The 26,972-nt window shown below is 40.1% G+C and overlaps 2 protein-coding genes across 2 annotated transcripts in view; both read left to right on the top strand.

Moving 5' to 3' along the window:
• c15h1orf131 (chromosome 15 C1orf131 homolog) overlaps positions 1-26,972 on the top strand; it is a 282,944-nt gene that overhangs the window by 195,902 nt on the left and 60,070 nt on the right. The window lies entirely within an intron of this gene.
• LOC109986428 (exostosin-1) overlaps positions 1-26,972 on the top strand; it is a 183,690-nt gene that overhangs the window by 151,689 nt on the left and 5,029 nt on the right. Inside the window, exons 7-12 of the mRNA XM_065963908.1 lie at positions 602-734; positions 6,725-6,843; positions 8,075-8,170; positions 15,893-15,982; positions 23,904-24,064; positions 26,258-26,429. Of these exons, the coding sequence (XP_065819980.1) occupies positions 602-734; positions 6,725-6,843; positions 8,075-8,170; positions 15,893-15,982; positions 23,904-24,064; positions 26,258-26,429 (771 nt within the window). The remainder of the gene's footprint in view (positions 1-601; positions 735-6,724; positions 6,844-8,074; positions 8,171-15,892; positions 15,983-23,903; positions 24,065-26,257; positions 26,430-26,972) is intronic.

The raw sequence follows: 26,972 nt of genomic DNA, 5'->3' as shown, positions 1-26,972 counted from the left end.
TAGCTAAGTAGCTAATGGACTCCTCGTGTTGGGAGCTAACTGATGTCTCTGGACTGTTTTGTGGAGTCATTCCAGCTTCTAGAGAGTTCCCCAAGCTTCACCTGAAGATAAAGAGCAGGCTATTTGTATTTCAGATATGAGCACGTGTGGAGGAGAAGTAGGGTAAAGAGGCCGTCAAGAGGGATGTTGTGTTAGCTTAAATGTTACATATGGTCTGTCCATGTGCTTATACAACCAATTCTGTGTGAATGGATTAGATATGACAGTGTGAAATGTAGTTGTTACTCAATAATTTTTTTCCGCTTCTTTATGCCTAAATTAATTTTTAAATTAAGTTGTAAAATGTAATTTAACAGATAATGTGTTTGTGTCTGTGTTGTGGAAACTATGTGTCTCCAAAGTTGGCAAGCAAAACAGCTCTCATCTATACTTTCTCTCCCTTCTGTTTACTTTCACCTCGATGTATTCCATCCCCGTTTTTCTACATCTTTGTTTTGTACTTTAAAACTTTACACTCTGTTTGTGCCATTGGCTGTTCCCTATGTGTGTCTTTAAACACTTTCTTCCCTCTGTCCTCTTCTCACTGTCTTTTTCCGTCCAGATCATCCAGGACCGCGTGGACTCTCTGGTGTCCAGAAATCGTCTATTGTGGAATTCTCTACCTGGTGGTCTCTATGCACTCCCCCAGTACTCAGCCGACCCCGCCCAGTTCCCTTTTTACTATGCCATACTGGGTAAGTGCTCATCTGCTCATAATTTAAAAGTGCTAAAATGTTCTGAACACTTTTTTTAAACGTTTAAATGAAAGAAAAAGTGGCAAAGGGTTGCATTTATTAACGACTGAGAGCTCATTGTTAAAGGTGTTTTAAAACAAGTTTTTATTGTGAGTGAATGGGTGCAGACTTAATTATGATTTTGTCACAGGCTCAGAGTGACAAACTGTGAGGCTCAGACAGAGACACATGAGGCAAAGACACTGCATGAGGTGAAAGGTTCACAAATCACAGCAGAGTCTAACATAAAAGCTCATGGATCACCAACGTTATTAATTTGGAACACGATTTTGATTTTTCATCTCAATAAAGTTGTAATACTTTATTTCCTAACTTTTGCAGGATTGAACAGTTATTCATTATTTCTAAAATTAATGTAGGAAAATTGCATTTTCTTCTATCTAGCAATACATTTTCACCGGATATAATTATTAAAAATGTACCACCCTGTGGGCATTTCAAATATATATTGACCACCCAAATATTTCAGTAGAGGAATTGCATTGTGGGCCTTAGATCTTCTGGTCTCAAAGAGGAAAGCTTCTGACGATGCTGGCTCCTATAGGCTGGGCTCCAGCTGCAGTCAGGCTTTGTCGCTCTCCATGGTGCTGAAACATTCACAGGACTTTGACTATTTCAGGGTTCCGTTTTTAAAACAGCTCATGAAGGTGATTAAAGATAGAGTCAGTAGCTATTTCTTAAAAAGTAAAATTTAGACTTATACAAAAGTAATGCTGCTCATTCATCACTTATGGGCCTCTATACATGTGTGGAGGTGACTGTGTCTGCAGAGACTCTGTTTTCTGCCTGGATTTAGAAGTGCATGTGTTTTGGTTGATTCTGGGCAGGGAGTGGATGCCTTTCCTTTTTTTATTTTTATTTTTTTATTGGTGATAAGGTGAACAAAGTGAAACAAGAATATATAGACATGACATAGACATGACAACTAAAGCAAGAACAAACAAACAAAGACAAAAAAGTGGATGCCTTTCCCCCAAACACTGACAGCGTGTCGGTGAGTTTGGGAGTGGATACAAATCAGCTATTGGACGTGATTCAAACTGGTGAATATTGCGGACACAGCAAGGCGCAATGCCACACAGATAACATTTATTACGCAGATTAAATTACTATTTTATTTGATTAATATTTTCATACTATATTTCTACTGCTATATTGTATATTTTGGAGCAACTGTAACAATTTCCCTCTGGGATTAAAAAGTATTTCTGATTCTGATTCTGAGAAACCATTGAACATTGGGTTGGCCAAACACTGCTCCTTAGCTTGTGCTAGCTTGCTAAATTATCAGCTTTCCATTACAATGAATGTAATATTTTCAGGTAGCTTGCAGTGTAGGTACAAGCAGTAAACATATACAAACATGTTTATATATTTGGTTTGACTTCCCCTCATTTCCTGTCTCTCTTGAGCGATCCTATATTTTGTAATAAAGGCAAAAAGGCCCTTCAATTGTAAAAGAAAAAAAGGTTAAATTTGTAGCCCACACTTAAATGAGTCAAAACAAACCGGTGCCATCTAAAATAAAGGAAGACAAAATGAATGTTTTTAAAGTGTCAATCTCCTCTTCTGTGATGCTCATGAATTACAGATGTGTTCTCCAGTCAGAGATCATCTGGCTGTCATACAAATAATATGTGATGTTTCTCTTTTTTGACAGTGCAATCAGGCAATGTCCAAGTTTTGTGTGTAAACTGCTGCTTCTCTCACCAAGAACCTGGAAGCTACAGCTGCAGAAGTACTGATTGAATTGCTAGTGAACAATGGAGTACATTTTGAGATAAACATGATGTTCAATGATATATGCAAATAAATATTTTAATTGCCCCCCGGGGACAAATAAAGTTTATTTAATCTAATTTAATTTAAAAAAAAATAAAGATACAAATCTAAAAGCTGCATGGGGGCGCACATGGCCTAGTGGTAAGGTTGTGCCCCAGGTATAGGAGGCTGTATTCCTCCAAGCTGGCAGCCCTGGATCAAGTCCGGCCTGTGGCTCCGCCTCCTTTCCCGTATCTCAATCCCTCCTGTTTTAAACTCTTTCCACTGTCCTATCAAATCAAGGCAAAAGCCCAAAAATAAATCTAAAAAAACAACAAATTAAAAGCTGCAGGCAAAGTAGAGGAGAAAGTGTGTGTGTGTGTGTGTGTGTGTGTGTGTGTGTGTGTGTGTGTGTGTGTGTGTGTGTGTGTGTGTGTGTGTGTGTGTGTGGATCTGCATGCAGACAGGAGAGATTCTCCGCTGTAACTCAGATCGATGTTGGTCTTCCTCGGAGGAGTTGTGGACTCCAGGGTGAGAGGGAACACAGAACGGAGGGATTGAGGGATCGGAGGGAAGATGGGGCAGTTTGCTTTACTCCACCGCCCGTAAATCACTATTTTAGCTGCTGCCATCTCGGCTGCTGCTGCTCGGGGAATAAGTTGTCGTTGATGCCGAGTGTGCGACCGTCTCACTCTGCCGCCTCCCCATAACTTTTGATGGCAAAGCAGTTGCAGCTTCTGCCTGATAGTTTGCAAAAGTTTGACGAACTCCTCGGATGTACTCTGGCCTCAGGAGCTGAGAGAACATCCAGATCTGTTGACTTCAGATATTTATTTTCTTAAGTTTGTGAAAGGTCACGTTGCTACATGCAGTGTAGAACTGCTTTAAGCGAAAAAAGAAAAAAATGTACAGTATTGTCTGTATCGTATGGATTTGTCGAGGTCGAGAGGGCACAACACTGATAAAAAAAACGGTAGAGGAAGTAATGCCCTTTTACTTTATCAACTGTTTCCCTTTTTAGACAATAACCACATGAATGTATACACAACCTTTGCAGGGAATAAATACGAGTATTCACATCTCTAAGAGGGAGAGTTGTTTTACACAGCTCTCAGTAAAGCCCAGGGTCGTAACAGGATTCATTTACAGCCTGGGAGCTTCAGGAATCAGACCAGCCCACTAAACCATTGGACCCTTTTACTGGAGTAAAATTTTAGCCTTAGCTAGCTACCCACCAGACGGTCTAAGAAAAGGAGGGTGGTCACAGACATAAGCACAGTTTCAACATTATGAACAAACTAGAAGACTCAGCCTGGGTGTCTTTACACAATTTACAGCGCAAGTTGGAGGTGAGATGTTAAAGTATGCAACATCTGGTTGGTGATGCTTCCCGGTCTGCTCTCTCACTGGCTATTGCAGGTCTTCCATCAGAGACTGGAATCGTAAATATCAAACATGTTGATTTATGTTTTCAGTTGCTTAATGATTGAAGTAACACTGTGTGTGTCTCTGTCCATGGTGCTGAAAAATTCCCACCATCCAAATCCTTTCCCACACTCAGGGCCCAGACGACATTTTAAACAGTTTGAACTTTAAACATACATTTCAATTGTTTTTTTTTTTTATTGTGGTACAATATGAAAGATTTTGGAGGAATACTACACATCTCATACATTGCCTTCTTAAATTTGTTCACTCAGACATTAACCTCTTTAACAGATGCCAGTGTACCTGCTGCTTTTCAAAAGGGTCAGCGTGCTGGTACAGAATAAAACAATACTTCTTTAATGACACCTGGAGATGAAATAAGAGAACGACAGGTACTAAACTAAAGGACGCTGTCAACACACCAGATCCAGCTTTTATCATCCTGATATTTCTACTGAGACAGTTTTAGATCCATTCACACATCGATTCCTGTGACTCTAACATCTCTCAGAGGACAGACTAATAATGACCCACATGTGACCTCCACCAATCTGAAGGTGTGAACGACCCCTCAGAGGTCAAACATAGATCACAAGGCCACCAATCAACCTGGAGAAAAATATATCTAAGATGTCAAGCAAGTCTTTTTCCATTTATTTGTCACCTTGGATTGAAGACTATATGATAAAGGGTTGTCACAATACCACATTTTTTAAACTTAGTTATGATACTGTAAATGGTTTTAATGCCTGTTTTGATATTGCTCATCTTTTTACACTACCCACCGCTGCACTATTGTCTCATTTAGTCTTGTACTGTACATATAAGTCTTTGGTTGTTTTGTATTTAGTCTTCATATTTAATGTTTTACTTTTTGTACAGAGAGAGCACAGTTCACCAAAGTCAAAATCCTTACAGTATGTGTGTAAGCGAACCTGGCCAATAAAGCAGATTCTGATACCATGGCAACCATAATGAAAGTCCTAGGCACCTGGGTATATTCTTATCTTTAATTACTAAAAAAAAAGCAGTCAACTCCTGCACACTGTCTAAATTGCAAGAATACGTTGACAATGTTTGGGTACATTGCCAATGCATTTGCACAATTTTGACAGTGCTCTTTTGATTAACTTCAAATCTGGTTGAAGATCTGTAGTTTATTTTTTTTTTACAGCTTTGGTACTTTTTGATTCTATCAATTATATAAATCACAGATATTGTGTCGTCTTTGAATACCTTAATGTAATATTTAGACATATGTTAAAGTTAAAATCCATTTATATATTGGACTACTGGGATGAAAACACTGCTTCTTCTGTAAATAGAAAATCTACTAAAGTGTTTGGTACTACACTTCCCAAAATGCAACTGGCCATTTTTTAGTGCCTCATAAAAGAGGAAATGTTAAATAAAATGTCTGATGTAGCATAATTATCCAATATCTTATACAGTATAACACAGAAACTATGAATATGAGAGTATGCTCATAAAACTAATCTGTGTAATTTAGCTCTTAAATCACAGATTAAAGAGTCTCTCTCTGTGACACCCCCCCCCCCCCCTCCCCCAACAAAAGAAGACCTCATGCTTCCATAAATACCTTGCGACGCACCTGAGACGTCTGGTCAGGGGGCCGGCTGTCAGAGAGATGGATAGAGCAACGCTAAAGAGCACTCTGGCTCCACTTATCCTCGAGGATGTGTGCTCCCCTCCGTCCATATGCAGCCAACATTTGGCATGATGTCGCCTGCTATCGCTGCTGTCTTCAGTTACTGTGTTTATTTCTTCTTCCAACATTTGCACCGGTCTACAGACTGTTTATTCCAGGCTTCTCACGAACAGGCTTCCCACTTTAGACACGTAGAATTTAAATAGCACACGTTATTTTGAGTTTATCAACCATGGTTCAAATAAACGTGTATAAAAATGTTTTATCAGAAACTTTCTGGTTTCCCTGGAATCACAATAAGCGCTAACTCAGCATGTAACAAAATGAGTTTGTAGATTGTGATTGTATGTATTAATTGTTCTTCATTCTTACACTTTTTTTTACAATAAAATCAACTTTAGTATGCATTTAGATGTTTTGGTTTTTCATTATTTGTGCTCCTGCTCATTGTTTCCAAGTCCCATGAAGAGATTCCTTTACTATGGAATAAAGAAACATATTGAGGAAATGAAATCCACTGGTGGAAGAAAATGCTTTATAATATAATATTGATGCTTTTCTTTGGCATGGGCTGCCAGAGAGGGAAATCCATTTCCTAAACCCCATTTACCCGAATGCTCAGGATCATTTATCGAAGGTGGTAATTCAGTTTGAGTTTGGTTCCACTTCATAATTTTCTCCTTTTTGCTCCCGTTTGCTTCATTTTGTTTGCTGCTATAAAATACAAAAAAAGTTACTTACAAGAGCTGTTTCACTGTGAGTTTGTAGGAAATACAATTAGTCCTTTTTATGGGAACAAGTCAGCGTAATTCACAGTTCACTGAAAAGAGACACTCGATGCAAAGTGTTCACTCTTGGATTAGACATGTTTACTCACGCTCAGTCATGGACACCGGGGGTTTCTAATGTGTCGTAGAGATTAATGAATGGTTCAGCGCGGATCAACCCGTGTCCAGCTAACCGGTTATAAGATGTATCTCTACAGATCTGTGTTAAAAACCTAAATACAGTTTACCCAGAACAGCTGTTTGTTAAATATGTGTGTGTTGTCTTTGTGTATGTGTGTGTGCAGGTAAGAGCCCCCCGCAGCAGTTCACAGCTGTGATCCACACGGTGACTCCTCTGCAGTCTCAGATCTCCCCCGTGGTGAAGCTCATCATCGCTGTAGCCAAGTCCAAGTTCTGTGCACAGGTGGGGAAGTTTGTCTGCAGCTCGACAGGAACATAATACAAAAACCTGTTTCATATATAACCAGTCAAATGGAAAGTAATATATAGTAATGTTCCTATATATGACATCGTTCCATTAAATCACACTTCACGCCCCCCTGCTGTTTCTACTTTCATTAACTTCCTTTTTATACCTTTTCTATCTTCTTATTCTTCTCATAATGTTTACCTCCTGTTGTTGGATTCTGTCAAAGACGGTCAGAAAAAGTAGGATTAAAGGCCACTATTCGAGACAGAAGTTATCATATATAAAATACCAGAATCATGACTCTAAGGGGAAAAACATCACAATATTAGATTATTCTTGTACTCTACTGTACTGCACATTGGTGGTGAGAATAACCAGAGTTTGAAACAACTATCACTACAACTGTGTTGAATATATTGTGAGGGATGATAGTCTGAGTCTGCAGAGCTGCATGCTGGTTAAAGAAAATAAATTACTGCGCAGTTTATAGAGAGAGTCAGGAAAAACGTGCCCACACTATTTACTCTGGAAGTCACTTTATTATCATGTTCTAATTAGATGACTCCATCATACTTATATTACTTCTCTACATATTTTGTTATCACACTAACTAAAAAATGGACACAAATAAATCCCAACACATTTTGGAAGAAAAAACAGTTGGATAATTTGCACATTGCATTTAACATTTATTTAGACATCTTATCTGTTAATTATGAGATCCCTCACTCGTAGGTACGAGTTTAAATTGTTGTACATGTTCATGTACATGTATTAATTTTATTATAGCCTACATACTTCTGTTGGCCTCCATCAGTGAAACATCATGTGCATGATTTTTCCCAGGGATGCACATTTTGGTGCCTTTAATTTCATAAAAGAAAGCATCTCTGATTTCCGACTCTGTCCACTGCCCTGTCTCTACTATAAAGCCACAACACCCCCCCCCCCCAAAAAAAAAAAACTGTCTCAGAGATTAAATCAACTAAATGATAACAAGTTTCTGTAAAACTAATTAAAAAAGTGTATTGCTTGTGCAACATAAGCTTGATAACAATATATAAGATAAAGAGTGCAGATCTGTAACTATAGCAACGACAAGTGGATAAGAATTCAGATACTGAGATAGATTCTATTGCAGCGTTCTACTTTGTGAAACCTTCTCTGTTGTTTTTAAAAGCAGAAATCCGTGTCTAATGATGTTGGTGCTTTTTTTCTCATTCAGATCGTGGTTTTATGGAACTGCGACAAGCCTTTACCTCCCCGGAACAAGTGGCCCTCCACCAGCGTGCCTCTCTCTGTCATCGAAGGACAGACCAAGGTAACAGCTGCCGGCTTTTTACATCCATTATGTATTAAAGGACTTCTTTTGGTGCTTTGCAAACAAGACATTTATCCCCCTTTTTAATAAAACACATTTTCTTAAAGGGTCTTTGACTCAAATTTGTTTAACATTTAACGAAAGTTGCACTTCTAAATTTCCCAAAACTTTAAGACACAAGAATTAACAGGATAACCATTTATTTGTATTTATTTAATGTGTATTTGTAATAGGGACAAGTATGGAGACGGTAAATTGTTGGGTCTACACACTACAGCATTTATAGCCTGAGCTAATTTGCTATACCCGTCGTAAAATACATAAAACTCAACAACAGATACACAGAAAACAGTACCAAGCAAGCACAATAATAAACAGAAAGAACAGCACAGGATACAAACTATTATACAATGAAACAAAGTAAAATAGGAACAGAACTTGGAACTTGTGGAGAGGTTAAACCATTAGAAATATCAAACACCTGTGCCTGAGGCCAGACTTTTACTGGCTCCCTTCCTGAAAACTGTCCCTGTTGGCATTAATATTAACAGTGTTTAATTTCTGGGTGGGGTGCCACCATCTGGTTCAGGACCATTGCCAAGCTGGGGGCTTTGAGGTGTTCTGACCCCTGTTTACCGCCTCCTCTGAGCCCAAAATTAATTTACAGGTGAAAGAAAAACAATCAGTAACAGTTTGTGTTTCCTCTGCAGTGAGAAAGTCAGAGTGAAGATTTAGACGCACACCTGCAAAGTGAACTCATATTTGTTCTCTCGCCCAGCTCTCTTCATCTGGGATATTTTTGAGTTACAATCATTTGAGTGACACGATCTCTCCTGATGGTTTCCAACGACATATTTGCCAATAGTAATTAGTCTGTAGGCGTATTGATCTGTTGTGAAAAGTTGGCCCCAACCTCCATTGTTGAAAGATGAAGGCGATGCAAAAGGGCAAAAAACTGCAGAGCCCTGAGGGTCCGCTTCAAGCTGCCTGCAAAAGCAAAGAAATCCCCGTTAGGTTCCATATTTAAAAATGTCCAATTTCACTGCAGAAACAAACAAAAAATACAGCCTGGTTAGAACAAAAGGCAAAAAGGCGGAGTTAGGTCGTCCAGATTGATTGCACGTGAGGTGGAGATGTCCAGTATGGCAGACGCCATCATTCGGCTTCCAAAGGCCTCTTCAGGAACCAGCAGGTCACAGAGACTATGTCCATGTTTTATGAAGTCTTTGTGTCATAGTGACAAAGATAAGAAGACCTATATTTTTATTCAACGTTGTTGTTTTAATGCTTTCTAATCATTAAAGTGAATTTCCAGTGTGAACACAAACGTACCGTGCTTGGGTACTTGCTTGAGTCCGCTTGAAGAGAAGGTCCTGGGCATGATTCATGAGTACTCGAGAACAGTTGGCAAGAGATGTGAACACAACGGTGCTCAAACAAGAAAGTGGGCCGCTGTATGACGTAATTCTTGGCATTTCCTGTCCCTTCAAAACCCGTCATATCCGCGCAGCACAGGCTGATTTCTTCCTCTGAGCTGACGGTTGATGTGGAGGCAGGAAGAGGGTCGTTGTCGGCAGGGTAATCTTCACACCATTTTCTAACTTAGTCATAGTCTCCTGATGAAAATGTCCTTTATATTGAGTCAGATATTAGTCATTTGTTATTGATTTAATTTAGTCAATTAGTCACTGACTAAAATTGCACATCATTTTAGTTGAAGATATTTTAGTCAACAAAATCAGACGCAAGCTTTTATTTTGATGATCAGAATCTCCAGGGGGGCGGGGCTTCACGGACCTGCAGGCTCCAGGCTGCACATTGTTGCACTCACCACACACACACACACACACACACACACACACACACACACACACACACACACACACACACCTTTGATGAAGTCTGCTGTGGTTACAATGATTTTAGAACAGCTGACGGGGGTGCGTGATAATCCTCACTTATAATGTAGTTTTCGTTTCGTCACATTTTCCTCAATTAGATGATGAAGTAATATTATTCATCAAATCGTCAAATAGCGGAGTTTCGTCTCGTCATGGTCATAGTTGACTAATTTAAAAAGACCTTCGTCAACAAATATTTTCGTCATTTATTTCGTTGACGAGATTAACACTGGTTGTCGGTGTCTCACAAATAACAAAAACCTCCTCAGTTAGCGGGATGGACTAATCCGGTTGGCTGTGGACACCCAAGTAAGATCAAGGTTTACAGTACCAAACCGTACTGAAGCAAACTGCAGGGCTTGGTGGCAACAGGGCTTATGATTGCAGCTTTGTGTGGCACTGTTGTCCAAGGACCTTAAAGTTTATTCCCCTCCAACTTGCGACAGAAACGATCCAACTGTTTAGTGCTCGACTTTCTTCAACTCGTGTCCTCCTTTCCTTTGATTCAGTTCTAATGCCGTCCTCCTCTGGGTTCAAAATGGACTTCTGATTGTCAGAGATGATACTTGGCTTTCAGAGCCTGGAGTTTGACTCTGTGAGAATTGTCCTCATTTACAGTGTGACTGAGTAATGTTCTCTCTGCACATTTACAAGCACAAATGAAATCACTTATTTCACATTTCATTTTAAACAACTGTTCTCTCTAAAAATACTCTCCGACTCATTCTCCCTCGTTCTCTCACTGAACCCTACGTCTCCTCCCCCACACATGCCCACCTCTGTCTAATCCTGATGCTTTGTGCTCTAATTGCTTCTGTTTGTTTTTATGTAAATGTGCCCCCCCCCCCCCCCCCACCTCCTCCTCTTGAAACACAACAACATCATGTCCACTGGTGACAATAAAACGTGTCTTTGGGGCAGAATATGTTTGTGTGTGTGGTACCCAATATTGTCAGGCAGACGCTCTTCACTGTATTTCCTTACAATCACACTCGCTGTGTTTGTTCCCATTGCAGTAATTACACACACACGTGGCACACACAAACACACACACACAGAAGGTTCGTCATTTGCCACAACAGAGCGCAGCAGCAGAGTCGTTTGCTGTTGGTTATTGGAGTACGTAACACTGTAGTGCTGAGAGGAAACACACTATCAGAAAGCTTCTAATTCAACTTTCTCTTTCCTCAACTTCAGAACTCGACTTTTGCTTCTATGCTTTCTGAATTGGTTTTTACCATTTCATTTATTAACATGATTTAATATTCTTAAAAATGAATAAGATAACAACGGTAGCTGAGATAAAGGGCCAACTTATGAAATCCTTGGAAGTGAAACAAAAGACAGTTTCTTTCTTTCTTTCTTTCTTTCTTTCCTCTCGTTGCTCCTGAGCTATTATGGCCAAAGAAACAAAACAAACAATAAAGAAATAGGAAGAAATATGACATTTAGATGAACTGCACTTAAAAGGCTATTTTAAGTCAGGGAGGGTAAACCAAAAGGACCTGAAATTACCTCTCATCACCATAGGTAACGACACAGCCAATGAAACCAAGCGGCAACCTCTGGTGTTGAAAAATGAAGCCAATGCTGAAGTGTTACTAGTACTACTTGAGTGTCCACCTGAGGCAGTCTCTAAGAGACCCTGAAGTCACATACACATCCTATTCAAAAAATGTATTTCCATTATCGTGTGTTTAATTTTTTTTGCTATATTATTGCCTGATCATAACACGTTTCCCTTCTTGGAAATCTGAATTCTGACTTGTGCTTCCTTGGCCTCCTTTTCATGTTTACTCTTAAGCAATACGAATGATTTGATTACTGAAGAGGCTTCCTGACCCATGATCAAACACGCTTCAAATCCTTACCGTTAGATTCAGCACAGGAAATATAAGGATCAGATAAATCAGCTTCCTAACAGCTTTGCCGTGCTATAAGTGAAATTCTGCTCGTTCAGCATTTATGACCCACACGCCGTTGATATTATCAAAGCAGTGACCCCTGTGCTCCCCACTATCACTGATGATATATCGACTTTATCGCACTTTCATCAATCACTTTGTAATATTGCTCGTCTTAGCCCCACAGCCACAATTTTCATATTGATAAGGTGATCTTCGACATTGATCCTGACTGCTTGCGTTTGCATTTAAATGAAACCAAAGGAGAGTGAACGTGAAGCGCTAAAAGGTCAAGTAGAGCCACACGTTAAGACCTGAGTGAACAGAAGGTCAGGGCAAAATACTTCATGTACAGTTGATGGTCTTGTGTTGACCTCAAAATATCTTTTCAGTTTATTCTTTTCTAGACTTTCATTTTTTAGATGTATTTTTGCCTTTATTGTTGAGCCAGGACAATGGATAGAGTCGAACTGGGAGATAGAGAAGGTGAGGAATGACATGCAGGAAAAGAGCCACAGTCGGATTCGAACCCAGGACTACAGCCTCTGTACATGGGGTGTGCAAACTAACCACTAGACCACCAGCGCCCCTGAAAATACTTTCTTAAGGCTTTATAAAGTCTTTGAAAAAAAAGGCATTTTATGAAAAATAAATTCAGAAAATGCAGAACCGTAAAATAAATTAATACATATTTTGTTTTGTCTTACTAAACAAATAAAAATAAACTGGTTCATCAAGAGCCCCCCTCCCTTATTTATTTTCACGACAAGCATTTAGTTTGAACCAATAAACAGTTGCCTCTGAAGTTGTATTTGTGAAAGTAAATCCTCTCCCGAGTTCTTGTTTGGTCTCCACCAACTTTTAAGAAAATAATGTGGATCTCACTGGACAGACTCAGAGTTTTTTTTAATCATAATTGTTTAACTTTTTACTTCCTACAAGCAATAATGTAGCCTCATAAAGTTGTTTTGCTCTAGTTTTAAACAAACTGTTGCATATTTCCTATTCCAGCAAAGAAAGAGCAACATAAACGTCTCTCACAAGTCGTATGTATGGATGTTCTTTTGCCTCTGTTTTTGGTCTCCAACAGCTCAACATGAGCATTTACTTGAGTCCTCTTTGTAGATGATGTCATCTTTTACTTCTATCTCTGTTTGTTGCTGAGGGCAAAGCAACAATTAAAACAGTAAAAGTTGCATCATAAAAAAAAAATAATAATAAGCTGAAAGACGCAGAGATTATGGAAATGAAGTCAGTTAATTATCAGTTTGCGTTTGTTTCATTTGGAACAATTTATTTTCACGATGAAAACTTAATTTATTCCATTCTAATTATATAGGTGTTATAGTGTTACTTTATATAAGATCTAGGCCTGCTTTTATAGCATATCTTTACTGCATACACATAAAGACGGATCATGTCTCACACCAATAATGCCAAGTAAAAAGTTCACTGTGAGATAAAGTGCTTCTACATAGTTTATGATGGTGTTGCAGACAGCTGTGTGATCTTTGACTTTTAACTGTAATTTACAGATATTGAGATATATCAGCGACATAAAGACAGACCTGGTATCTCTGAAGAAGTCCCCTTGAAGTAGCAGGAGTCATGGCAAATATAAAGCAGAGAGGGAAGGGTTGGAAGGAGAGCGACAAAGATAAGGTTCAGACCATTGAACTGCCAGAGATCTAATCTCTGTCCAGAGGCAGAAATGAATTGACACCAGCCAAAGGGGGGAGAGAGAGAGCGGGGGAAGGGGGTTTGGAGGTTACACTTGGACAGCTTTCAGACAGACATGTGTAACAGATAAGTTCAGCAATTAGGATGTCTCAAGGCCCGTGTCAACACTGGTGTTTATCTGACAACAACTGCTGATGGGTCATATTTTAGGTCACTAAATGCAATCTTTTAGTTTGACAAATTTCTGAGCGAAAAATATAAATTACTGTTTTTTTTTTGCTTTCTGGAAAGCATGAACACATAGCATCCGGTCCATTAAAGAGAAACTCCTGTTTACCTCTGACACTCTGGGACAAATTGCACTGGACTGAAAGTTATGATTTAAGTTCTGACAAATAATATTGAAGAAGAATAAGAGTTTTCAGAGATTCATGACAAGCTCGGTGATGCTGTTCCTGGGTACAGCAGTGTTTTGATGACTTTAAGGATGATGGGAAATGTAGTTATCTCATCATGTTTTATTATGGGGATCTGCATACACTTCTTTTCACTCATACACAGGTGTAATAGTGTATGAAGACCATTAGTCCAGGATCCATGCAGTACATTAATATTCAAGAACATACATTTACTTCCAGGTGATTACCCTGTGATGGTGGTTTTCTGAAGGAAGCTGAGATACTGTTACACTTCTGTGAACACAATCCTGACTGAACTAAATACTTGTCTGCTGATTACAGCGCAATCATCCGAAGAAAATACAGCTCCTCACTTTTCACACTATTTAATAAAACATTTTTTTAGAGGATACGTGTACATTTCGTTTGATGTTCTGCTTAATTACTTGATGAATTAGCACTCGGCATCCATCGACTCATTAAGCTGAGATGGAAGTAGACATTAACCTTGCGGATATTTTTTTTGTGGTTTTACTTTGCAAAATAAGCCTCTTAGTATTTCCCCCCTGGTGGTGTGAATTCACTCCACTTTATATGACATAGAACTAAACTTAAGGTGACAAACTCAGCAGGTCTTATAGTAAAACCTACAACATTTTGGAAGCAAAGTAAATAATCCAACCCTGGATGGACACTGAATGAGTGTTTCAGCCTTCCAGGCAAGCTGTGTGTTCTGGACACAAATACGGTCCCAAGTAATAACAGATGCTGGACATTTGCAATCCTTATTTGATGACGTATGAGAACAAATATCCTTATATAGGCAAAGTTGAAGGTCTTAATTTCATAAATACACAACAATCAATGTGAACTTCATGAGTTTTACAGTAAAAATGGTCTTGCAGTGAGGTATAAAAAAAAACAGATACAATGAAAATCATCAAAATTTACAAAAATATGTAGATTTGAAGAATCTGTAAAGTCAGTTGTGTAAGGTGAGGGTGAGTGGACATGTACTGTATAGATGATGTTCTGCAAAACCAAATATAATGAAACCATAAAGCAAAGATCCGGGGTCCGAGGAGTCTCCCCTGAGGTCTCTCAAAGACTGACTGCTGCTCTGATTTAAGCACGAGGCACGAGGTGTGTCTGATCTTCTAAATTCCTGCTCACCAGCTCTGTAGCACTGGATACAGAAAGCATGAAGTCCCAGTAAACTCATCGATGCAGAGGGGCCGTCCCCATGTGTGCTGGATCAATGCTGGATAAACGTGGACTCTGTAGTGCGAGTCCATCAGAGCTCACTCCATTCCTGTTTTGGCCCTTTTTCCGCATGTTTTCAGAGAGATGTTTGTTTGAAATCTTGGCTGATCCATCGCTTCTCAACAGCTAAATAATTCACACTTTAATTACAAGTCAATACCATCAGCAGCAGCCCTCTTTAAGCTAATGGATGGAGGTCTGCTAGGCTTTCTGTTAGGCATGGAATTGATAAAGACTCACACAGAATGAATGAAGTCGGCTCGTTGATCGATGGACACACAGCAGGGAGTGACACAAACACATCTTCTTAATGGTCATATATTTTGGCCACTTTTTGTGTTGTTAAATACTAGATATGTAAAAATGGCTTAGTGTCTTTACTTTTCTAAAACTCATGAATTTCAACCTTAATCCATGAAAAACTGCTGAATACAGATAAATTACTTTGATTCTTATTCTGATGAGGTAAACTTCAACTCTCTGTTTCTTTGAACATCTTCCTCTAGACTGAAATTTAAATTTAGAACACAAAGGTTGTTGGTTATCTCTTTCTTTCTTTTGTCTTTGTCCCTGCAGACCATGAGCAGTCGTTTCTTCCCCCACGACGTCATCCTCACCGACGCTGTTCTCAGCCTGGATGAAGACTCGGTTCTCTCGACAAATGAGGTGAGTCGCTGAGGAATTATCCAACCCATTGTCACAACGTTTACGAGCCGGTGAACTGAGACACTGATGCTTTATCAACAAAATGAGGTGAGACGGCCACAATCCCCAAGACACAAGACCACCAAAACATTGTTATCAGACATCTGGATTGGAATCTCAATTACTGAATGAATCACCGAACAGTGAAGACACAAATTCAACATGGCCGCCTGCTTAAAAAACATACTGAAGGTGAACTGTACCTTTTATTTTATTTTATTTTTTTACTTCAAATCATCTTTTAAATGTAGATATTTTATGGACTCACAGCTTAAACCCGGGACAAAAACAACGCCATCTTGTCACTTTGGGGCAAGGGTTTGATCTTCTAGTTTCTCTGTTTGGTTCCAGTTTTACGCTGTTTGACTTCAAGACTTTGCAAAGCTTTGACAGGTCCAGCATAATTCATTTTTAACGTTCAACATGACCAAGTTTTGAGGAAGAGTAATTCTAACTCAAGTATCCAAACTTGTATTTTTTTGCACACAATTCTTAAGTCTGTGAAACAAGAAGCTCCAGTTCTCATGGTTTGATGTCAGTGGCCAAAGGTGCTGATGTCCTAACGCAGTATTGATCCTTCCTGAAATGAGGCAGTCGGCCCACGCACGGTCATGAATACCATTCATTAGAAATAAATCGGCCCACTTTGCCAAACATTGCAACCGCCACTGAAGCCGGGTAGGTAAATGTGATCGGCCTTTAGAGGATCGTTTCAAATGCATCAGATGAAATCGAACTGATGACTCGGAAGTTTAGAGCAACAAACTTGGACAACAGATTTAAAATACAAAACAAAGAGTTATTATCACAGACGCCAGTATTTGTGGAAGTTATTTAAAATGTTGCTTTAAGACCCAGTCTTAATTTAAATAACTGCAACGTGTAGTGTTAAGAATGATACCACTACAAAGGTGTTGCTTTAATTTAACTGTACACCGAGGAAATGAAATAAAGGAATGTGTTGAGAAGACAAAGATTAAAAATGAAAGAAAATCTCAGAAATAAAAGATGAGATGGTTGAAATACAAAAAAGGAAAGAGAGAAAAAATAAATGGAAAATTGGAAAAAAAGGTAGAGACAGTGGAATATTAAAGGAGACCAAATGACAGAAATAAAGATAAAACCTCAAAGTCAGAAGAAATAAAGAACGGAGAGCAGAAGAGCGTATTGATGAGGGTGTAATGAAAAACAAAGTGCTCTCTCAGAGTCAGTCGTTTTACAAGAGCCATTACCTCTGTGTCTGTATCATTACACTGTCAAAACACAGAGCGGCTCTTTGATTAAAGTCTTAGTCGTTACTTAGAAGAGAGGATGAGAAACACCCCAGTGGTTTGGTACACGGACACTTGTTTTAGAACAAATGAGAAAGCAGTGAATTGTCCAAAGCATTGTCAGGAGGGGAAAATAATGGTTCAGTTCCCCCTTTTTAATCAAAGACTGTGACATGATAGAAAAGTTACTAACCCGAATAACTCACATGGAACTACTGCGGTGAACGTTTGTATATAAAGTGGATGTCAAACTTTCACTTTCTACACCTACAAAACTCAAAACTTTTCTTTGACCACAAAACCCAAAATGTAAAGCACACGTTTGTTCTTTGTTCTGTTGATGAAAGATTTAAAAAAACGTGCTCAAGTGTTTCATTTTCAAGAACTCATATCATCTAGAATCAGGATGATGCGCCATTAGTCTAGCTAGTTATATCTTGTGCGCTCCATGTACAGAGGCTACAGTCCATGTCGCAGCGGCTGTGGGTTTGAAACCGACCTCTGCCCTTTGCTGCATCATCCCCATAGACTGTAAATATTAATGGAAGAAGCCTGAGTGAGGTCAGCCTTCCCTGAGTGGCTTGTGCCATCTCTCTTCCCTCACGTATTGGCAGCAGCGGGATTCACTCGCAAAAAAAAAAAAAAACATGTACGATATCTCTTTGGGCGTCTGAGCAAAAGCTGAAGGCAGCACTGTCACTCTCCTTTAAGGACGCCTTAACTCCACAATATATTTACAGAGGGAATATTTGAATGTTGTATATCGTGCCTTTAAGATGCAGAACATAATTGTATCAGAAAGCGGTCTTTATTGGAGGAAACTCTTCAGTATTATGTCCTTTATGTTCTATCAGCACTGACCACATCCATATCTGAAACTTTAAGGAGAAATGAATGCAACACATTCAGACCAATCACACTTCTTCTTGTCTCCAAGTAGCCCCCCCAACATGTAGCTTAAATGTACTGTGTGTGATTATAAGATTAACACTTAGTCGTCTTGACGTTAATACACGCTCTGTAGACTTAATAAATATACTTTCAGATGTGGGTAAGCAAGCAGGATATACCCAGACTGAACAACGACAGCAGCGACACATCACTTCACATGTGTTAAAGCAATATCACTCCACCAACCGTAACCATGAGCAACCTTAAAGGCAAAGTGCATCATACTTTTGCAATTGTATGCCAGGTACACAATATAAATATAAATGAAGTTAGCCTTAAATAAAAACAAATGTACTTCCTCTCAACCAGAGAAAAATAAAGATCTATCAAATTAAACTAAAAATAAATAACTTCATCTTACACCATCGTACAATTTCACAGTAGGTGCTCGAGATGTTCCAAAGATTTGAAACATTAAATAGGAAGTGAAATGATCAGTACCAGCTCATGGGTGAAGGAGTCATTACAAACAGAAACCTGGTTTCCCTTCAGTACGTTAAAGATGCCATCATTAATCGATTGTGAGACCCGATGAGCCCCAGAGATCTGATATATCTTTAAACTCGGATGTTTTATTGACGAGGAGAAGGTCGATGCTCACCTCTGCTGCACGCTGACGGGATCACAATGACTCCTTAGGACCACGATCTGTGGCATAGCAATACGTGTGAGTTTGTACAACTCAAACTTTTCTGACCGTGTGGGCTGTTTCATGAAAGGAGAGGATGTAGAGGAAGATGTCGGAGAGAGAAAGAGAGAGGAATAACAACGGGGACGTGGAGTGAGTCTTTGCTGTGCTCACTAACCCGTTGCTCTAATTGCCCTTTTAATATGAAAAAGGGGGATTCATTGAAATGAGATGAAATATGTCAAGTGAGTGGAAATGTGTAAGAGAGAACGTTAGGCCTCCTTTTTTTTTTTTTCTCATATTATAATACCTCAGTGGAAGAACGGTTGTGCCAATTCCATAATAACATTGTTTCAGCTCATTAAATGTTCGATTGTTCCATGAAGAGAGATTAGTGGAAGGAATACGGCTGGAAAAAACCTGACAAAGCTTTTGTCTCTGTTTGGGCGGCCGAGCGTGCTGCTGCGATATGCCCTTTGGAAGACATTTTCAATATGCTGGATGTGGAGGTTTTACTGCGATGTGATCTTCACTTACTTAACTGACTGTCAAGGTTTTAGCAGGATGTGGGGATGTTTGTATTTATCAGTGTGCAGGTTTGTCAGTTTCAACTTTTATGATCGTAAATAGTGTTGCACACTTTTCTACCCCTTGGTCATTTGGATTACAGACAACTGTAACAAAGCAAGTGAATTCATTGAGTACAAAAGTGTTTTACACACATCATCAAGCAAAAACTTCAATACAAATATATGACATTTTAAGCCTAACAACCATTGATTTCCCCACTTTTAAATGTTCTTAACAACAAAAAATCACCCTATAGTACTAGCTGCCAATTTCCACATGTTCACTGTGTGTTCACTGCTCGCGGTGTGTTCACTGCCTCTCTAGTCAATAATTGTGTTTCCACAGCGAGCGCATCGGTCCGTCTCCGGGGCTTGATTTTTCTGTATGCAATGCAGCCAGAGAACATCTCTTCACCCATCTTCCTCATGTCTGCCATGTGGTGCCTTTGCCTGGCACGACCCCCCACCTTCTGGATTTAATCAGAACGGCAAGATATTTAAAAAAAAGTAATTAAACGAGGAACAGCTCTTTGAAAGGAACGGAGCAACTCCTTCATAGAGCCGTAAATCTCATCATGAATTCATATCAAACAATCTGGACTTCCAATCATATCAATCTTCAGGAAGAAATTCAGAAAATGTGATGTCAGTCCACTATGGTGTCCGTTGACACTATAGCAAAAAGAAAACAGCTCAGAAATAAAGCCGAGGTTCTGATTCACCCTGTGGGATTTATTTCCACTCTGGTGACCTGCCTGCTGCTCTTTGTCATCACTTGTATGTCCGGTCGTAGTAGAGAAAGGGTATCCAGTTTGTTGTCATCGAAGGGAAGTTGACAGCTGATAATTTCCAGAGGTTGAAAGTTTCCTTGGAAAGAGTTTTCTCATAAATGTTCAAGAACACTTTGAGATGTAACCGGGTTATAGACGTAACCACACAGAGTCCCCCGGGGAGAGCTGCTGTAATTGAAAAGATGTTTTAAACGAGAAACCCGCGGTAGACTGCTTGTGGCTTCAGTTTTGGACCTTAGACCCCAGCTGGCTGTCGGGGATCACGCTGAGATTGTTGGTGAAACTTCATCAAAGCCACAGCACTCCAAAAGCAGCTGGATACGAGCTCCGTTTAAGACACATTTTCCCTCACTTTTATCAGATGGAAGTTGACAGTGGAAGCGTCGCAGGGGGAACCGCTTCAAAGAGGGGAGGAATAAAAATACATAAAACATACAGAGAGACTGAAGAAGACCGCATACAGAGAGAGATGACAAGTGACGCAACCCTCCTTCATCTTATGATGCTGAACATGTTAAAGCCAAATGTCCAGAGAGATTTGTTACAGATCTATTGCTGGATTGACCCCCTGCTCTTCAGATCAATTCTGGCCTTGTAGAATCTATTAGTATGTATCTCACACACACACACACACACACACCAGCCAGATATCACTCATATGTCATTAAATCCAACAGCTTGGTCAGTGGCCTGATGTGTAAAAGAATTCAGTTTGAGTTTCCACTAATGTCATTTCTTGCTGTGAAGTGCAGTGGAAGTTGTGTTGGAGGTTAAAGGTTGTGGGTTGCTGAGCGGGGTGAATTTCTGGAACAATGAGTCATCAAACACATGAGTCATAGATTTCTTATAAATACTCGTGTTGTTACCAGCTCCTTTAGTGCCATACCAGTAAAGAGAGGGCCACACAGTTTCTTCCGTTTCTGTGACGTTTGCGCAGCGGAGCGCACCCATGACACATCACAGGAGAACTACAAGATCCCGCGGGAATAAAGAGAAAAACATGCAAACAACATGTTGCTTTGTCTTTCTGAGGATGCATTGTTGTTCATTCGGTTCCTGTTTTGACGTCATGTTGATAAAGTGATGAAAAATACGATCGCGGGTCCGTATATTGTGTTTTATTTTGAAATTGACCGGATGCTCTGTGCGTTTCCTTGTCTGACTTCCTGTCCGGGCTGTCATATTCTGTCCAGCTTGACGCGTGCCTGCAGCGCACTCTGGTGAAAATAGACTCGCTGCGTATTTGAAACGCAGCAGAGCGCAGCGCCGTTGGTGGCTCGCGCCGGAGACGGACCGCAGCGCGCCCTGTGTGAACACAATGATAGACTAGAGTGGAAGCTAAGTACAACGTAGTGTGCGGCGCTGACGGACCGCGGCGTGCACGGAGTACGTGTGAATTGGGGTTAACTCTGATTTATTATGAAAAACTTGATCTACAGGATATTGCATATTTATTATTAGCTGCCATACTCGAAGCTAGAGTGGGAGTGGTACCTGGAGCTTCAGCAGGCCAAGATAAGATATCTGACAAGATGGAACTGAGAATATGTTACACACACACACACGCACACGCACACGCACACGCGCACACACACACACACACACACACACACACACACAGACCAGTCAGCTTTCATCACTCTTTTGAATTCCTTCAAGAGCTTCTGTTTTCAAACGTAATGAAGACAGACAGATTATGAGCTCAGAGAATCCGATTTCTGTCACTCTGACTCGTTAACACACACACACAGACACACACCTACACACACACACACACACACACACACACACACACACACACACACACACACACACAGATACGCATGTCAGATTGTATTATAAAGAGCCTTTTAATCTCTGAAGGCAAAAATTATAATTGCATGATATCATTAATCCTGTTAGCCCTGTTCTGAAGACATATGACATATCTCACATACAAACACATTAGGCACACACACACACACACACACACACACACACACACACACACACACACACACACACACACACACACACACACGCACTACATAGGACGTCAGTTCTTTGGGGCTACACTGATTATGTCAGCTCCAACCTTTCTCTCAGCTTAGAGCAGCACACTTTACAGTAATTGCTCACGCGATTCATGACAGAAGCCACAAGGTATCGCTAAAGAACATCCCCTCTCTCCCCTCCCCCGACTCATCTCTCCACCTCTACTACACCAATAATTAATTTCCTCCCTCTGCTCCTGAGTTTATGTGTGTGTGAAGGCGTGTGTGTGTGTGTGTGTGTGTGTGTGTAACCAGGTATTTCATTATGTGCTGATCCCTTTATTCTCTGGAGTGTCTGCCTGCTTGTCTCTTTGGTGTCTTTGAATTCAAAGGAGGCACTTTAGCAGGTAGCTCGAGCCCCTTCAAGGACACCAGGTGCTCCACATCAAATTTCTTCTTTGTCTGCAACACGGGGAGCCAGACAGCCAAGGCAGCGTCAGACAAACGTGGAACAATGATGGATGGATGAAGGATGTGCATGCTCTTTGCACACAGTGTTTTTTTTACATATTCATACAGTTGTTAAGTGTTTAAATGTCCTTTTTGATTTGCGCAGTGCTCTTCATTAAAGCTTCTAGAGAAAGAGCAAAGGGGAATGCAGAGTGAAAGCAAACAAACACTAAGTAGCTCGAGGTGGCATAAAAAATCAAAAATAGGTTTAGTGCTGAGCAGGTTTCACTTACTTAAGGATTTTCTTTGGTGGTTCGTTATGTCACATTCACAAACTACGTAATACAAGAAAGGAAATAACCACTAAAAGAAAAAAATCCAGAATCTTAGATATAATACAGTCCATGTTTCAAAATGAAAATCCAGCATTTTATGGTGTGCTGATGGCAGAGTGGTGAGGTGGTGCCCCGTGTATGGAGGCTGTAGTCCTCAGAGCGGCCGGCCCAGGTTCGATATCCGACCAGTTTTTCCATTCCCACATGTCATTCCCAAGCGACAACCTGCAGTTTTTGAAGAATTAAGTGCAGCTGAAGTGTAAAATAGCCTGCAATAGGCTGGCTGCAATAGGCTGGCTGCAGAAGCACCGGAAGTCACATACACACCCATTCAAAAAATCAGAAAATAACATGTTTACATCCTGGTTCTTTGAATGGTTCTGGTCTGATTAGCTCATGTCTCGATCAGCACTCACTGTACTGTTGATGACTCATCCGTTTATGAAGGATAAGTGTTACTTACAATAAGGTGCATAGTTTACCTGATTGACAGGTATGAGCGATGTTACGGTTTTCAGAAGACACACCTCAGCTCCAGCTTTCAGGTTGACTGAAAGTTAGGATGAGACGTTTTTAAGCCTTCCAATAAACCGTTACATCGCACCCATCAGGTCAGCTACGCGCCTGACTATGGATAATACCTGACTTCCCGTGCACCTGCAGCCAGCATCAAGCGAACACTCGATGACCTGCAGGTTTTTGCACTTCCACATTGGCTTCATTTTGCAAAATGGGAAGTTGCTGCTTGGTCGCCATCTCATCCTCTCCCGTCTACCATTTCCTCTTTCCTCCATTTTTCTATCTTTTGCACCTCATCAATTTCCTCCTCCTTTATCATCGTCTTTATTTCCCCCCTGGAGTTCCCCTTCTTCTTCTCTCTCCTCACCTTCTTTCTGTACCCTCTGATCCCACAGGTGGATTTTGCCTTTCTCGTTTGGCAAAGCTTTCCAGAGCGTATCGTTGGTTATCCTGCGAGGAGCCACTACTGGGACGGCTCCAGATCCCGCTGGGGCTACACCTCCAAGTGGACCAATGACTACTCCATGGTTCTCACAGGGGCAGCTTTCTACCACAGGTACTCCAACCTGATCACCTACCGATCACTGAAGCTTTGCTGCATGGATTTACTGTTCATAAAAAAAAAAGCTTTTATCAGTTGTAATTATATGAAAACTTTAAAAAAGAACAAAAATGGCATGAACATTTATTTTAACACAAAGGGACTTGAATGAGAATCTGTTATGTTTCTGGAAATGCACAATGGATACATTTTAAAAGTGATTCATTAATCTGCAAATTCCAACAAGAATTTTTAGCTAACCCTTGAGCAATGAGAAGACTTTTTTTGTTGTCCAAAACATTTCAGCAGAAGGTCAAGCGAATCCTCTTTCTGTTGAGGGGGAACGAGGAAAGGTTGCATAAAAAATGTGTACAAGCCCACTTAGTTGACCTGTGTTGGTTTGGCTGTAGGTCATGTTGGTGAGTTTGCACTTTGCTATTTTTGAGCATATTAATCATGTGTTTCTTGGCAATTTATTTACACAGAGAAACAGATGTCAGTACACTTTACACTGATTCAACTATACGTAATATATAAGTTTGTATGAATATATGACTATAGATATGAAAAGCTTTGTGGCCCCGTGGGGGAATTTGCATTGCACCAAAGCCTAAAAACACAAGTGACAAAATACATCACCAACTATACAGGACAGCACTTAAAATAACCAACACAATCTGCACAGCTACATGTTAGGGATTTAAAGTAGCAAGTTCAATAAAGTTCATACTGTATTTAGAGCTTGTTGAGCAGCTGAATGCTGCGTGGTACAAAAGATGTGCTGCCTCTTTGAATCCACATCCTGGGCACCCTGAGGCCATACTCAGACCAGAGAGGGTGCAGTGGGTCTGCTGTAATTTTGCTAATATGTTAAATTAACGCAATAACTCAAGATTAGAGCAGTATATTAAATGCATGCTGTTCAAAAATAACAGTGTAATATCATCATCATCAACCTTTATTTAAGTTCTCTGAGAGATCATTGGGGGGGACCCTCGTTTACAATGATTCCAAGAATATATACATAAATAATAAACAAAACGAGTTAAAACTACTAGGAAATAAAATCAATAAAAGAGCAATAAGAACAATGAAATAAAAATAATTTAAAAGGCTTGAAATTACAACAATAATTAGTCAACATTAAAATCAAATTAAACAGTTACAGGCAGGTATTGGGCGTTTAAGAAGAATATTTCTGAAGTGTCCAAAAGGAATATTTTCAGGTCCTGTTGTAAAATATTCCAAGAGTTTGAAGCATTAACGCTAGAAGCAGTTTTCCCCGGGTCAGTCCTGGCATGAGGAACCCGGAGAACCAGTCTCTCACTTGAGCGAGTTAAAAATGGACCGGGGTTCAGATGTAACAAGGAGGTGATATATGATGGTAGCATTTCTATCATTTATCTATAAGAAAGGTTTTACAGCTCTAATTTTTGTGGTGTAATTTTTCTGAATCATTCTCAGTATGATGAGTTTTACCTCCACATAAATACGTAAATCTCTTCTCCTAAAAGATACAAATCCACATTAACAGACATGAAACAACAGTGACATTTCATGTTTATTATGTAGTTAATGGATAAATCTCCATCTCTCTTTGGTCGTACAAAGTGATTTAAAAACAAACACAAATCTGGGATTGAAGAGGAAAATGAAAACTCAAAGTATTTAGCAGAGCGACACATTTCACAGAGCGCGAGTCAGTGAGGGGATTTGAAGCATCTTGTCAGCCAGATAAACAGTTCCCTCATTGTTCTATTGTTAGGATGCTCAGTGCAACTCTTTAGTCCTTTGTTATTTAAAATCTCAAATGCCAAAGAACGGAAGAAGAAATGAGTCAGCGAGTGAGAGGGAAAGGTGGGTAATGTGTGTGTGTGTGTGTGTGTGTGTGTGTGTGTGTGCGTGTGTGTGTGTGCGTGTGTGCAGACCTTGGCAGGGAGGGATCAGATGACAGTGATCTAGTGCTCCCATGCTGCTGAGAGTGCAACACAGCCGCCATACAAAATAGAAAAGAACCGAACATAAGAATGGAAGTTAATATGCAAATAGGCTAATCCGTCGTTTTCCTTTAATGTGTGTGTGTGTGTGCGTGCGTGCGTGCGTGTGTGTGTGTGTGTGTGTGCGTGCGTTTGTGTGTGCGTGCGTGCGTGCGTGTGTGTGCGTGCGTGCGTGCGTGCCTGCGTGCCTGCGTGCGTGTGTGTGTTTCAGATATTATCACTACCTGTACACACACTACATCCCATCCAGCCTGCTGACCACAGTGGACCGCATCTCCAATTGTGAAGACATCCTGATGAACTTCCTGGTTTCAGCCGTCACCAAGCAGCCGCCAATCAAAGTCACGCAGAAGAAGCAGTACAAGGAAACCATGATGAGCCAGGTAGAGCTTTATCTTCAAGTGTGTTATTATTTTAAAGATCAGCAGAACAGCATGTGAGTATGACATTTTGATGCTTGATGTTTTTCCTGCTTTGTGGTAGCGTTCGGGTAACTTCAGAAAACATGAAGAAATACACAAATGTGAGCAAGTTATTGACCACAAAGATTTAAAGACAGAAGTGTTTTGTACTGCTAAATCAACTAATATCCTGGGAATACTGTGGAAACAAGTTTTTTTATCTTTATTTTGTGCATATAAAAATCTTTATTCCTGCTACATTACCATAGTTTGGACCGATCGCCATTACTATTTGCGGTAACCAGTAACGAATTAGCAACTTTTATTTCTGACATCTAAAAGCACTTCTTACTTGTTACTTTATGTGAAACAGCTGACAGCAAGCGGGCAAGGTTACGCTAACGTTAGCACAGTAGCATTCTGGGAGAAAGAACGTTGCGTTCTGTACACAAACACAGTCAGGTGATCATTTAGGCGCGAGCATTTTGTCTCGTTAATACCGAAAACAAAATTCCCTGCTCTCGT

Source organism: Labrus bergylta, chromosome 15, assembly GCF_963930695.1.
Source record: "Labrus bergylta chromosome 15, fLabBer1.1, whole genome shotgun sequence".
Lineage (NCBI taxonomy): Eukaryota > Metazoa > Chordata > Actinopteri > Labriformes > Labridae > Labrus > Labrus bergylta.
Note: the sequence above shows the minus strand (reverse complement) of the source record. Positions and strands in the feature narration are given on the sequence as shown.